General features: G+C 38.8%; 1 protein-coding gene across 6 annotated transcripts in view; it reads right to left on the reverse strand.

Moving 5' to 3' along the window:
- Positions 1-14912, reverse strand: part of DLGAP3 (DLG associated protein 3) — a 487940-nt gene that overhangs the window by 76247 nt on the left and 396781 nt on the right. For all 6 annotated transcript variants that reach the window (XM_075853349.1, XM_075853348.1, XM_075853347.1 and 3 more), the window contains one exon: positions 7997-8082. In XM_075853349.1, coding sequence (XP_075709464.1) covers positions 7997-8082 — 86 coding nt within the window. The remainder of the gene's footprint in view (positions 1-7996; positions 8083-14912) is intronic.

Here is a 14912-nt window from a genome sequence, read left to right on the forward strand (position 1 = left end):
GACATAAGAACTGCCACAATTCAGGAGAGACTGTATGCTGAAGGTTTCATTGGTGACTGTGGATGTGTAATCCAATTTTCTGTGGCTAATGGACTTGCAGCAAAAGCAACGTGAGTGTCCGCATTTATATGACCCTTTTATACTAGAAAGAAAGTCTGTGTTGGTTATAGGATGTTTATTTATTCTGCTGGGGGCCAATATGTTTTTAAGGGATAGGGACCGTCGGAAAGTAATATTAGGTTTACATAGTAATGCGTCCTTTAAATACGGATCAGTTCTGAGAATGTGCCAATGTTTCGAAAGTATGTTCCTGATTGTTTTATTGCCCCTGTTGTAGGTGGTGATGAAATTGAGATTGGGACTAATTGTACCCAATTTTGGGATCTTACTTGAGGGATTGAGGCAAGATATATGAGTAAGCTTAGAAGCTTTTAATCGTGCACCTTTTATGAGATTTTTTGGGAAACCTTTATCTTTGAACCTTTTTTCAAGGACCGCGCATTCTTTGTCAAAGTCATTGTCAGTACTGCAGTTTTTTCTAATCCTACGGAATTGCCCAAAAGGTACGTTTTTCAGCCAGGGACGGTGATGGGCGCTTCTGAAGTCAATATAGCTATTGACATCGACTAGTTTAAAGTGTGTTTTAGTTATAAATTCTTTGCTGACAATGTCGTAATTAATAGTCAGGTCTAAGTAGTCTATGGATGTTGGAGAAAAGGTATATGTGAATGCTAGGTCATAATCGTTTTTAATCGTTTTTATTGAGAATATCGATGAAACGCACAGCTTCCTCCTCAGTGCCCTTCCACACTAGAAGCAGATCATCGATGTATCTTTTGTAAAGTAAAATATTGTTTTTATAGGGGTGTTCGCCATAGATATATGTTTTTTCGAATGACCCCATATACAGATTTGCGTAGGACAACACCCCTATAAAAACAATATTTTACTTTACAAAAGATACATCGATGATCTGCTTCTAGTGTGGAGTCGATGTCAATAGCTATATTGACTTCAGAAGCGCCCATCACCGTCCCTGGCTGAAAAACGTACCTTTTGGGCAATTCCGTAGGATTAGAAAAAACTGCAGTACTGACAATGACTTTGACAAAGAATGCGCGGTCCTTGAAAAAAGGTTCAAAGATAAAGGTTTCCCAAAAAATCTCATAAAAGGTGCACGATTAAAAGCTTCTAAGCTTACTCATATATCTTGCCTCAATCCCTCAAGTAAGATCCCAAAATTGGGTACAATTAGTCCCAATCTCAATTTCATCACCACCTACAACAGGGGCAATAAAACAATCAGGAACATACTTTCGAAACATTGGCACATTCTCAGAACTGATCCGTATTTAAAGGACGCATTACTATGTAAACCTAATATTACTTTCCGACGGTCCCTATCCCTTAAAAACATATTGGCCCCCAGCAGAATAAATAAACATCCTATAACCAACACAGACTTTCTTTCTAGTATAAAAGGGTCATATAAATGCGGACACTCACGTTGCTTTTGCTGCAAGTCCATTAGCCACAGAAAATTGGATTACACATCCACAGTCACCAATGAAACCTTCAGCATACAGTCTCTCCTGAATTGTGGCAGTTCTTATGTCATCTATTTATTAGAATGTCCGTGTCATTTGCAATACATTGGTAGAACCACTCAGTGTCTGAGAACCAGAATTAATAACCATCGGTTCAATATAAACAACGGATACCTTAAACATAGTGTTTCTAGACATTTTTTCCATATGCATAACTGCGAATTCAATAAAATCACTATCACTCCAATAGAGCACATCAGCAGTGACGTCCCAAATAGATTCAACAAATTGAAACAGAGAGAAAACTATTGGATTTTTAAAATGAACACCCTTCACCCTTTGGGTCTAAATGATATCACAGAATCATCTTTAGATTAATCAATCCGACTATCCTTCAGACCTCCCCAATATTGCAGTATCCAGACACTTCCAAATCCCAATTGGTCCACTACTACACCTATCCGAGGGCACTTCACGTGTCGTTTGCTACATTAACTAATGTTCCAGTTCTCCTGCTATATATAACACATGATGTCAAACATACGAACGCTGCTATTCTCACCTGCTATTGTTGATGTACGGCCCTTTTCAATACCCACAAGTGATAGACCTGTCTATTAATCTAAGTTTCTGTCACACATCTATATCTGACAATCATCCTTTACTCACCCTCCGTCCGATGCTCATATTCCGTCCCGGCCCGTCAGCCTCCGCCGGTCCTGCCTGAGCATCCCATCCTTCTCTCGCGTATTGCGTTCCATTTTGCGTTCCACTTCTTTTTGGAGCGTGTCGGCTTCCGTTACCCTTCTGGTTCCCGTGGCGACATGTAAACAAAACATAACATACAGTACTACTTCCCAACAATACACACAACCCTTAGTCAAACAACGTTTACCCACCCCATTTTCCCGATGTCACCATTCACAATTTTCCTGTCAATAATATTAATAAAACTATGATATTAATTCACACATTTTACGTTTTAAACTTGCTACGCTCCAAAAAACAAAAAACATTCTTTTGTAGAGTACACAGCCTTTTTATTATCTATATCTTTTATCTGTCCTCCATGTATTTATATTATGATATGTTTTATTGGATTGTACTTTTGAACTTTGACCTGCTGCTGCGTTTTCGCGGTTTTTTGTGTAATTATCCAGTCTGAACTGGCGCTATATAAACTTGTTTCTTTTCTTCTGTAAACTCATGCCTGATGAAAGCGCCGGTTCGGTGCTGAAACGCGTTGCAATTAAAACAGTTTTTTACAAAACTATTCACCCGATCTCAGGAATCTTATCTGTCCACAACAACTAGCAGCGCCGTATAGATCCTTATTTTTATCTGCAATCCTCGTACCCAAGCGGTCTCCTTTGGCGACCGGCCCGGATCTGGCAGCAGCTACCCCGTGGACCCCAGTGCTCAACTCTTCTAACGCACACGGTGAGCATTTATATTTCTTCACCTTCTTACCTCATCTTCCTTGATCCATACCAAGTGGCGCCGTGGCTTTTTCTCTCCTCGTTCTGCCCATAGAAGTTTATTGAAAGGGGAGGGGGATGCAGAGGTAGGTAGGAGGAGCAGAGAGAGACACAGACTCTGCCCATAGAAGGCTATGGTGAGGGAAGCGGAAGTAAGCGGAGGTAGCAGGTTGAAAAAGACACAAACGCTGCCCATAGAAGGCTATAGTCAGTAGCAGGGGAAGCAGGTGGAGGGAGCAGTGAGCGACAGACACAGATGCTACCAGTAGAGGTCTATGGAGAGAGGGTGGAGCAGATGGAGGGAATAGAAGCTGAAAACGGAGACACGTTGCTTATAGAAGTCTATGGAGAGGAGAGCGGGTGATGCAGGAGGAGAGAGCAGTGTGAGAAAGAGAGTCACAGACAAAATGCCATTGCACATCTATGGAAAGAGGAGGGGGAAGCAGGAGGAGACAGCAGGGAGAGAAAGACACAGAGACACGGATGCTTCAGTCCATAGAAGTCTATGGTGATGGGTGGGGGAGCAAGCAACGAGAGACACAGACTCAGACGTAGCCTATAGAAGTCTATGGAGAGGGGAGTGTGAGCAAGAGGGGGGAGACGTAGCAGAGAGAAGGCACAGGCTGATGCCAATATTTCTGTCACCCCAGGGCTGGATTCTCAGCTACACTGCTCCATGCTGCTATATAAGTGGTAGATAGCGACAGGAAAACAGGAATCTCCTCTTCTCTATGTGTGAGCAGTGTATAGAATACATGATAGCTCCACTAGCTCAAAATAAACCTGAGAATTGGAGATAGCACCTGCAGAGGGAACAATTGCTAACAAATGCCATATACAAGTCATAAAATGGCCAGAAATAGTGTTATTCCTCATGTACTCACATATGACAGCTTATTCTGAAAAGTTAGGTATGCTTTAAAGGGGAGCCAATTTCAAACCCCATTAACACTAAGATGAATCAGTTTGATCTCACACAAGCCAAAGACCACCAATGTTATGTATTCTACTGCGCAATACAAATTTAATATTACATGTTTAGGCAATATTTAAATGTATGCAGTCCTCCAAAGGAAGTAAACAGTACTCAAGTGCCATTTACCTGCCATGTAAGTGAATTTATCACTCAAGAAAGTCTTAGAACATCACTAGAATAATCAGAGTCATCAATCTGAGATAGATCTGTAACAGGCTTTTTTTTTACCAAATAAGTTTTGTGATCTACTATGTGTATAGCCTCACTGAAAAACTAACTCTCCTTAGGGTTCACTGAGAAGAATTTAGAAAGACGTCAGAAATTAATCTTTGGGGAAGTGCCAATTACATGAGCACCCGATAATTTTAGGGACTGTTTTTTAAGAGAAGAGCTGTTTGATTATTTTTCACAGGAAGCATCACCTGAAATCTCTCTACTTTGCTGCTCTAGGGAGCGGGCCTAATTTATTTTTATTTTGTGCTTAAACTGCTGCAACCACAGTTTTTAGAGATTTGCTTTACAGCAGGCACCTACACATGGGAAAACCAAGTCAGCAAACAACATTGACTTCTATAGGAGATCGTTCTAGGCATGCTTTGTGACCTGTGCAGGGAGGGATATGAGATGAGGCATGTCCATCCCCTATTGTCAATAGTAGATCCTGTGTTATCTATATAGAGGTGTTACCTTTCATTGTAATTCTGCTGAGAAGTGATCTCTACAGAACAGGAAGTGTAAGTCTACAGTGAGGGCCCAATAGCTAATGTGAGAACTGCAATTATATATATATGTATATATAGTGATATAGATATATATGTATATACATATATATATAGTGATATGAAAAACGAAACAAAAACATTTTAACTAAAAATATGTTTAATATAAGACCTCGATGTGAACAAGGTCATTTTCTCATGATATATTACCTTTAAATATTATGCACTCCCCCACTGGTTTTTAACGAAGGTACACAATTGGTTAATTCGTTTATATTACTTTGTGCTCTGTCAGATTCAACTCAAGATCGGGGAAGATTTAGCCTCATTATAGCAGGTAAGCATTACTGAGTACATTGGCAGCAATGCTGGCTGACTGACTGAGAGCATCTGACATTCAGAAAACAGCTCATAATGCTCCTCCCGAATGTCCTTTTCAGTTAGATGACAGGTGTAATAAATAGCCTTTCAAGACCGTAGCATTTTAAATGTAAGAGTGATCTATGAATTGCCATCTTTATATAAGTATGATAAAAGCATTAAGTGTGACACTGTTCCATTAAAGCATTTTTAAAGTCGACCGTATTACGGCACCTTACAATTTCTGAGTTGTACTGGACTGTACCCAGAGAAGTCTATGGGCTCATACTGTAACTTCATATGCCCCTAATATTATAGGGCTCTGTCGTGTGCATAAGGCATTAAACAAGTCTTGAAATTATACTACTAACTCATCTTAAAATATCAAGAAATATCAGAAAAGTAATATTATCTCTCAACCAGTCAACTGTTGCAGCTCTTTCATAGTAGTTCCCCATTCTTCCAGTGCTTTAAGTTCTGGGCCATCAAAAGACCAAAACTGAGTTTGAAACATTTTTGATGGATACAAGAATATCTGAAAATAATGACTGTTAATTGTAAAATTATTGTTCAATGGATTATTAAATAGTTAAATTATTGTAATTGTTAAGAATACTGCATTATAAATTATGTTAATAGTCTAACTTCATAAAAGTAAAAAATAGTAATTTTTTTTTGAAGAAATCACCAAGTTAATAGCACAACTAAGCTCTATTATGTAAAAACTCTATAAAATACTGTATAAAGTAATGAAAACAATAATCTGTACAATTTGTATAATGTTCCTTATATTAGCTCATCAGTTTAAGTCTATATGTGTATGCTACTAATTCCTAATCGCATGCTTTTGAAGTATATTTAACCCCTTCCTGCCACAGCAATTTTTCCGATTTTTATTTTAGTTTTTTCCTCCCCATCTTCGAAAAGCCATAATTTTTTTATTTTTCTGCCTATATAGCCGTATGAGGGCTTGATTTTTGCAGGGCGAGTTGTAGTGTTTCATGGCACCATACTAGAAAATGGGCACAACATTCTTTGTGGGGTAAAATGGGTTAGTTTATACGACAGTCATCGCGCAATTAAAACGACATGTTAACTTTATTCTGTGGGTCAATACGATTATGCTGATACCAAATTGATATAGTATTTTTTATATTTTACTACTTTAAAAAAAATTCTAAAAAATAAAATTTATTTTGTGTTGCCACATTCTGAGAGTCATAACTTCTTTATTTTTCCGTCGCTTGAGCAGTATGAGGGCTTATTTTTTTGCAAAACGACCTGTAGTTTTTAATGGTACCATTTTGGCATACATGCAAGCTTTTAATTTACTTTTTATAAAAAAAAAACTAAAAAAAAACAGCTATTCTGGCATTCGAATTTTTTCTTTTTCCCATGCGGGTTAAATAATATTATATTGTAATAGGACGTGGCGATAGCAGTTATTTTTATTATTACAATTTTTTACAATGCTTTAGGGGGAAAATAGGAAAAGGTTATTTTTTGTACTTAACTTTATTTTACTCTTTTTTACTTTTCTTATTAGTCCTCCTATGGTCGATGGGCTGTTAGAGTTGGTTGCCCCCTCTTTCAAGCACCTTAAATGCTGCAGTCGCTATTGACTGTGGCATCTCAGGGGTTAAACAAGCTCAATCACGCCCGATTGGCATCCCACTAGTTACAGTGAAGTGTCGGCTGTAACATACAGCTTACATCCGCGTTGTATGGAGCGGGTTCAGCCCATGAGCCCACTCCATACTTACCCTACTCGGCTATGACGTAAATATACATCATACGTCGGGAAGGGGTTAACAGTTGTACACAGGATATATCACCAAAAGCAGCACAGTACGGCTGCTTGTACTAACAAGGAAAAACGTCTATTGTCGTGAGGGCCATTGGAGTCTTTTTCCTCCAAACATCAAAAACACGCTCACAGACACAATGTCAATATCCATAATAAAAATCAAGTATCATTAATTAATCTCCTGTATTGAGTGGTCTTTTTGTGTCTTGCAATTCAGTAGAAGTGCATAGTGACGCACATGTAACAGGTTCAATAATGGAAATAGTCAACGTGAGAGAGCACTGAGAAATGTGAGAATAAACAGAAACACCAGAAGAAAATTAGATATACAATGGTAAGAAGGAATGGAGTGATTGCATGATGATGACATTGTGTAGGGTACATATAGGGCTCATGCCCATGTCGTATGAGGAACACGTATTGTATAGATCTGTAATGTGGCACACATAGAAATGTATGGGCCAATATTGTATCCTGGTGTGCCTCCAGATGAATCCGTGAGAAGAAAAAATTAAGGAATGTTCCATTACATGCTGTATTTTGAAAGTATTCCCTCCTAGAAGTATTGCTTCTAGGACTGAATTTGGTGGCACGTGGACTGAATTTGGTGGAGGCACCTTAGATTTTTTATTTATTCTCCATATTAAAGTCTCATAAACCATGATTCAACTTTCATTCATTGCAACACTCCTTTCACACTGAAAACATATTTGCGGCTCCTTCTATAAAAATCACTCTATCAATTACATTATATTAGCGATCCGTATTACCAGGAATTCCCTAGTATATACTAATTCCCTGAGCCACTTCATTTACAAGTGGGAGCAATCCAGATAATGGAATTCCTATCATCAGATGCATCTTCATCAGTGGAAAACAGGCACTGTTTAAGAAAATATAAACTCTGCGAATTGAGAGAACACAAGGGTACTGGTGGTCATTGTGACAGCTCCTTTACTGTCGTCATTGCAACTTTCACATAAAAAGCATTACCACCATTTTTCTATAATTAAAAAGTGTGTGTAATCTGTAGTCAGTATATTTGTTTACTAGCAACTCTTCCTTTGCATGAGAAAATATTTTTGGAATATTGATTAATATGACGGTACCTTCTGTCATCTTCTACTTGAACCCCAATGGAGTGAACTTCTCTCCTGCTTTTTCCTTCAGTGTCCGAGTCGGAGATTGTCTCTACCTGCAGCAATAAAAAAGTAATTAAACAATCAATAAATGATTCAGTGCTAAATGCACATACTTTTGTCATAAATCATTTAATTTAATTTCAGTAGTGGGAAGACTTTTACATCCAGGACAAACTCTCAATGCAAAATAAGTGGATAGAAACATGATCTGATAAGCCAGTTGTGTTACCTGCAGTAGTAGAACGATAATATTCATAGCCGTCTCTCCACAAGTCTCTTATTATACAATGTACATACAGTATAGTGTCTGTACATATGGCATGTATTTGGGTAAAATTAATATTATACCAGCTTAAAGGGTAAAGGGGATTATTTTGTCTTGCACAAAGTTGATGCTAATAAAAATTACTTTTTGAGATACAGCTTTTATGTATCGTGTAGACAAAGAATATGTATCTTGCCGTGAAAGCAGAAGTGATGGCTCGGCAGAAAGCTGGTCCTGTGTGTCTCTGGCATGCAGGATTCTGATGTCAGAGATACATCTTCTTTGTGTAGGGGATACAAAGAAGCTTTATCTCAAAAAGTAAAACATTTTATAATAAAAACCTATTTCAAACTTTCTTAAAATTCCATAATACATTGATTTGTTACAAAAAAAATACTCTAAAGGTTTACATATCCTTCAAGAAAGTCCCAACTGAGGGTTGAAACATTGCATGATTTATTAAAAGGATCTTTAGTTGGAGTGCTGCCTTGATCTCTGTAAAAGGACATTGGTTCAAACCCCAGGCATTTCTAGTGCTGCTGATTTCATTTGTATATTCTTAGCATAAGCCATACATTTTATAACCTGGAAAAAATCATTTAATTGCAATGTTGGTAAATAATCCTTTCTGCGGCATTTTTATGTTTTAGAATTTGCAATGCACTACTGCCATCACAAAATTTGTTATCTTTTTTTTTAACTTTTAATTCCTTTTTTTTAATTGGCAGTAAAGAATCACAGCTTATGAGTTACAGTCAATTTCCAGGCAAACATTTAAAAAGTATATTTTGAGTAATATAAAGCTCGGAATGCCATAACTCATTTGTTTTAATTTGATGCTAAAAGATAATACATCTTCCACATAGGGTTTACTTCTCAGTAACAATTGCAAAGATCAGATCACTAGCAATGAACAAAATGTGAGGAGAAAACTCTGTTTTTCACCCCTCACTGCAATGGGCTTGATTGTAGTGGGGTCGTCCCAAATATTTGGTGAAGCAATGATGTGAAACATAGGAGAGATAGTAAAAGAGTTTGCTAGTCTATGGCAGTGCCAGGGAAGGGATGGTCTGTCCCACAGAAGAACTATGGAAGAAATGGCCCAGCAAAAAGTAGTGCTGGGGATATAGTCTGCTCAGCGGTAACCATTATAGAACAAGATGGATGAAATGAGTCCTGGAGGAAATTTGCTATCCATAATGGTTAAATTCATGAAAATTCATGCCATGGTTCTCACATGTCTATAGGACAACAGGAGGACATGAAGCAAAAGAAATTTACTCTATTGAGAAAAGTTTTATTGCTCTCAGTAAAATAAAGAAAATAGTAGTCTTAACGATATGATACCTTGGCTAACAAAAATGAATTATTTTGAGCAGCAAGCTTTCGAGTATACTTCATCAGGCATGGTATCACAAAATATATGTCGAAACACATATGTATAGAAACACAATACTGTAGAGCAGAGATGCGGTTTTTATAAATGGTCATAGAAAAAAACAACAGAATGAGCTTGGAGAGTTAAGTACTTAAATAGTTAACAAATAAGCAGTGTGAAACGGTCTCCAAATTGGTTTCTAAATTGATGTTAGATCAGAGCGCTGATGCCCCCACTATCTCCAGAGCAGATACCCAAGCTGTCGTAATATGACATAAATCATTGTGAGTGTCATAAATTTGTATTCCCGGACACTTTCTCTTTGGGATTTGAAATTGCCTTTCAATATAACAACTTTCATATGTTCTTTGTTGTGTCCTGGGCTATACAAATGTTTAGCCACAAGTAAATGTATTTTTACCTCATTAAATCATGTACTCCTGGTAGTGACGTACAATCTACCGTAGAAGTACTAAAGGAAAATGGCAAGAAAATGACATCATATGGTACCCAAAGATAAACGTCTGAAAATAATATTCTCAGATTCTCCCCTACTATGTTACAGACAACCTCCAAATTTGAAAGACATTATGATCAGGAGTTCATTAACCTCTGATACACAAAAAGGAACCTATCCCTGCAATGTAAGGAACTGCAAAACCTGTTCTCCTATAATAACCACAGACAGGATACCGACAGTGGCGGATTATCATATGGGCCCGAACCGCATATTATTTTTTTTAAAAACCACATTGCAGCGCACTAGCGCCGCTAATGGGGAGGAGGGGCGGGCGGAGATGGAATAGGGCCGCACCGTCCGCCGTGCTGCATCTCTGAAGGGGCGGCGGCGCAACTGAAACCAGCTGCCGCCACCCCCTCCTGCACTAGTTGTACCTGCGTCTATAGAACGCAGGTACAATTACATGCATAAGCGCTGAATGGCCGGGTACATTCCGTGCCCAACCATTCAGCGCCTTACAATGACGCTGATTGGCAGGACAGAATGAGTTGTCCCGCCAATCAGCACCTTTCAACTTGTTGAAAGGCGCTGATTGGCGGGGGAAGTCATTCTGCCCTGCCAATCAACGATGGTAGCAACGCGATGACGTCATCGCACAGCTTCCATTGTTGAAGGGCATGTCATTCTGCCCTGCCAGTCAGCCCCTTTCAACGGCGCGATGGCGTCGCGCAGCCCCAGCAGACCTGCTCAGAAGAGAGCAGGCCTGCATTGACACAGGACAGTGCGGGAACGGGATCACGGTGAGTATATAAATTTTGTTGTTTTCAACTAAAAAGCATGGGTGGCATTATCTACAGGAGGGGGGGCTATATGTGGGACACAATCTACAAGGGAGGCTTTATGTGGGACACAATCTACAGTAGGACTATATGTAGGGCGCTATATGTAGAGCGGCATCTACAGGGGGCTATATGTGGGGCACAATCTACAGGGGGACTATATGTAGGGCACTATATACAGGGTGTGCTATATGTAGAGCGCAATCTACAGGGGGCTATATGTGGGGCACAATCTACAGGGAAGGCTTTATGTGGGACACAATCGACAGGGGGTCTATATGTAGGGCACTATATACAGGGGGAGCTATATGTAGAGCGCTATCTTCAGGGGGCTATATGTAGAGCGCTATCAGCACAGGGAGGCTATATGTGGGCCACTATCTACAGGGGGCTCTATGGGAGCACTATCTACATGGGGCACTATCTACAGGGGGCACTATGTGTGTGTCTGGGACACAGTGTATGGTGCTATTATAATCAGGGACACAGTGTATGGCGTTATTATAATTAGAGGTGCAGTGTATGGTACTATTATATATAGGGACATATTGTGGGGCACCATGCTAACTTTATCATTGTTTATAGATGCAGAAATGTTTGAAAAGTGAGAAGCCCAAGACATTGAGCGGAAAACTGCAGAAATGGGTCGTGGCCTGGAGAAGTCATAGAGGTCTGGACCGGATGGAGAAGAAAAGAGAAAAAGAAGAACTAGAATCTGAGATGTCACCGGTGAGTCACTTAATGTAAATCTTTATTCTGCCTCTAATCAGTACTGTAGTCACTGTATGATCTGCAGCGAGATGATGGGTGGTATGATATTTTTTGGGGGGAAACAGCAACTCCCAGCATATCCTTACCATTGTTCGGGGCATGCTGGGAGCTGTAGTTTTATCCATACAAACCTATACAGCAGGGGTTGCACTAAATTGAGCTGTATTTGTGCTGGTGCTGTATATATGTACTGAGCTTTGTTCTGGTGCTGTATTTATGTACTGAGCTTTGTTCTGGGGCTGTATTTATGTATTGAACTTGGTTCTGGTGTTGTATGTACTGAGCTTGGTTCTGGTGTTGTATATATGTAGTGAGCTTTGTTATACAGGGTGGGCCATTTATATGGATACACCTAAATAAAATGGGAATGGTTGGTGATAATAACTTCCTGTTTGCGGCACATTAGTATATGGGAGGGGGGAAACTTTTCAAGCTGGGTGTTGACCATTGCGGCCATTTTGAAGTTGGCCATTTTGTATCCAACTTTAGTTTTTTCAATGGGAAGAGGGTCATGTGACACATCAAACTTATCGAGAATTTCACAAGAAAAACAATGGTGTGCTTGGTTTTAACGTTATTTTATTCTTTCATGAGTTATTTACAAGTTTCTGACCACTTATAAAATGTGTTCAAAGTGCTGCCCATTGTGTTGGATTGTCAATGCAACCCTCTTCTCCCACTCTTCACACACTGATAGCAACACCGCAGAAGAAATGCTAGCACAGGCTTCCAGTATCCGTAGTTTCAGTTGCTGCACATCTCGAATCTTCACAGCATAGACAATTGCCTTCAGATGACCCCAAAGATAAAAGTCTAAGGGGGTCAGATCGGGAGGCATTTCTTCTGCGGTGTTGCTATCAGTGTGTCAAGAGTGGGAGAAGAGGGTTGCATTGACAATCCAACACAATGGGCAGCACTTTGAACACATTTTATAAGTGTTCAGAAACTTGTAAATAACTCATGAAAGAATAAAGTAACGTTAAAAACAAGCACACCATTGTTTTTCTTGTGAAATTCTCGATAAGTTTGATGTGTCACATGACCCTCTTCCCATTGTAAAAACTAAAGTTGGATACAAAATGTCCGACTTCAAAATGGCCGCCATGGTCAACACCCAGCTTGAAAAGTTTCCCCCCTCCCATATACTAATATGCCACAAACAGGAAGTTAATATCATATAAATGGCCCACCCTGTAGTGCTGTATTTATGTACTGAGGTTGATTCTGGTGTTGTATTTATGTGCTGAGCTTGGTTCTGGTACACTGTTTCTGTAAGTCCCATAGAACTGAATTGCGCTGTGACGCTTAGTTTGTGATCCGCTTTGCTCAGCTGTCTTCGTAAAGTCAAGCGAGCGGTGTACGGGCTTAATAGAAAGTCTATGAGTCCATATACCGCTTGCTCAGCTTTCTGAAGAAATCTGATCAGAGTCCATCAGAAACGGAGTGGCACAACACTCACCTGAGCACTTCTGCTGCTTAGTTTTAGCGATCGTTGGGGGTCTGAGAGCTCGTAGCTCCACTGATTAAAACTTGTTACATGTCACTTTGACATGTCAAAAGATTTATGAAAGTTTAGTTAAACTTTAACACAGGACTGAATTTGTCACAAGGACTTATGTCATGTTACAGCATCTAAGGTATCTGCTCCGAGATAGTGGGGGCATCAGCTCTCTGATCAAACATCAATTTAGAGACCGTAAAACTTTCACACTGCTAATCTGTGAACCTAGTAAGGTCTTTACTCTCGAAGCCCATTCTGCTCTGTTGTTTTTTCAATGACCATTTATTATACCAAGTCTCTGCTCTTTTCCGTATATATATATATATATATATATATATATATATATATATTGTGAGACAGTGACAGGAAAAGTGGTAGGAGATTGCTATATTTCCCCAAGATTCCTCTCATATGTCTACTAGGCTCCAGGAAGAATCTGTCACATCCAGGGTAAGTTGAATGGGATAGAAGGAATCCAGGAAAGCTGAGTATCCCTAGCAAGGATTAGTTTGCTGAGGACTTTGGTAATTTCAAAGTTGGATTTTTATGGAATTATAGGCAGGTTGGTAGTGGGGTCTATCATCCCCTTACTGGCCAGTACAGGTTATTCTCTACAACTCAGGTGTTGCAGTTCAGCTTATAACTGAGCATTAAAAGGTGTGCACTCCTGAACAGACACAACCTGTCTTTCTGACTGTCTAGAGACAGTAATATTGAGGTCTGCTGGCCCCCTGCTGTACGTTGCATTTTGTGTGAGGTAACACACGATTTTGTTTTTGTTTAGGGTGGTTGGTAGTATGCCACTCGCATCAGCCGAGCAGAGGTTGATTTGTATTTTTTGTGTCTGATCGAAATGGCTGTATGCTTATTTTGTGTGTACATATATATATATATACATATATATATATATATATATATATATATATATATATATATGTGTGTACATATATATATTTATTTTATCTTCAGATATTTTGCCTGATGAAGAGACCTACTGTAAGTATTCTCTTGCTGTTTAATATCATTTATTTTATTAGGAATGAAACATGAAAAGGTATCATATCTGCAAGACTGCGATTTTGTTTCCCTTAGAAAGAGTAATAAAACTGTTTTTAACTGGCTAACATAGTACAAAAACTTTTTTACTTTATTAAGACTACTGCACCTCATTATCTCTTTGGCTTTTACTAGTGGTCGCGTTCATTAAAACACAAACATCTCCTATTTTATTTAGATTTAATTTTAAATTTCAATAAAGTTGATTGCTTTTCATGTTCACGATGGTGCATTACATGAATCGAGACGTGGAAGGTAAGTCCATTTCTATTATATCGTTTATTGGCTTTAAGTGAAAGAAGACAGGTTTATGTATGTGGTCAGTTCATCCAAGGCAAGACTTACTAATATCTGTGACTCATCAAGTAGATAATGTTTTATTGATATAAACCTATTCAATACTAAAAAGAGTCAGCAGTAGGAGGTTAAGTAGTAAAAATAGAATACTTGTTTCATGGCAATTTGTGATAGAAAGCATGAAATCTAATTACATTAATATTAATCTTTAAATGTCAACTAAAGATTTTTGAATTAATACAATCTAATTTTAATAAAATAATTGGCCAAGTTGCAAATAAATGAACACCTCTTCTGCTCTAAGGCAATCTGTATA

The sequence above is a fragment of the Rhinoderma darwinii genome, chromosome 2, assembly GCF_050947455.1.
Source record: "Rhinoderma darwinii isolate aRhiDar2 chromosome 2, aRhiDar2.hap1, whole genome shotgun sequence".
Classification (NCBI taxonomy): Eukaryota; Metazoa; Chordata; class Amphibia; order Anura; family Rhinodermatidae; genus Rhinoderma; species Rhinoderma darwinii.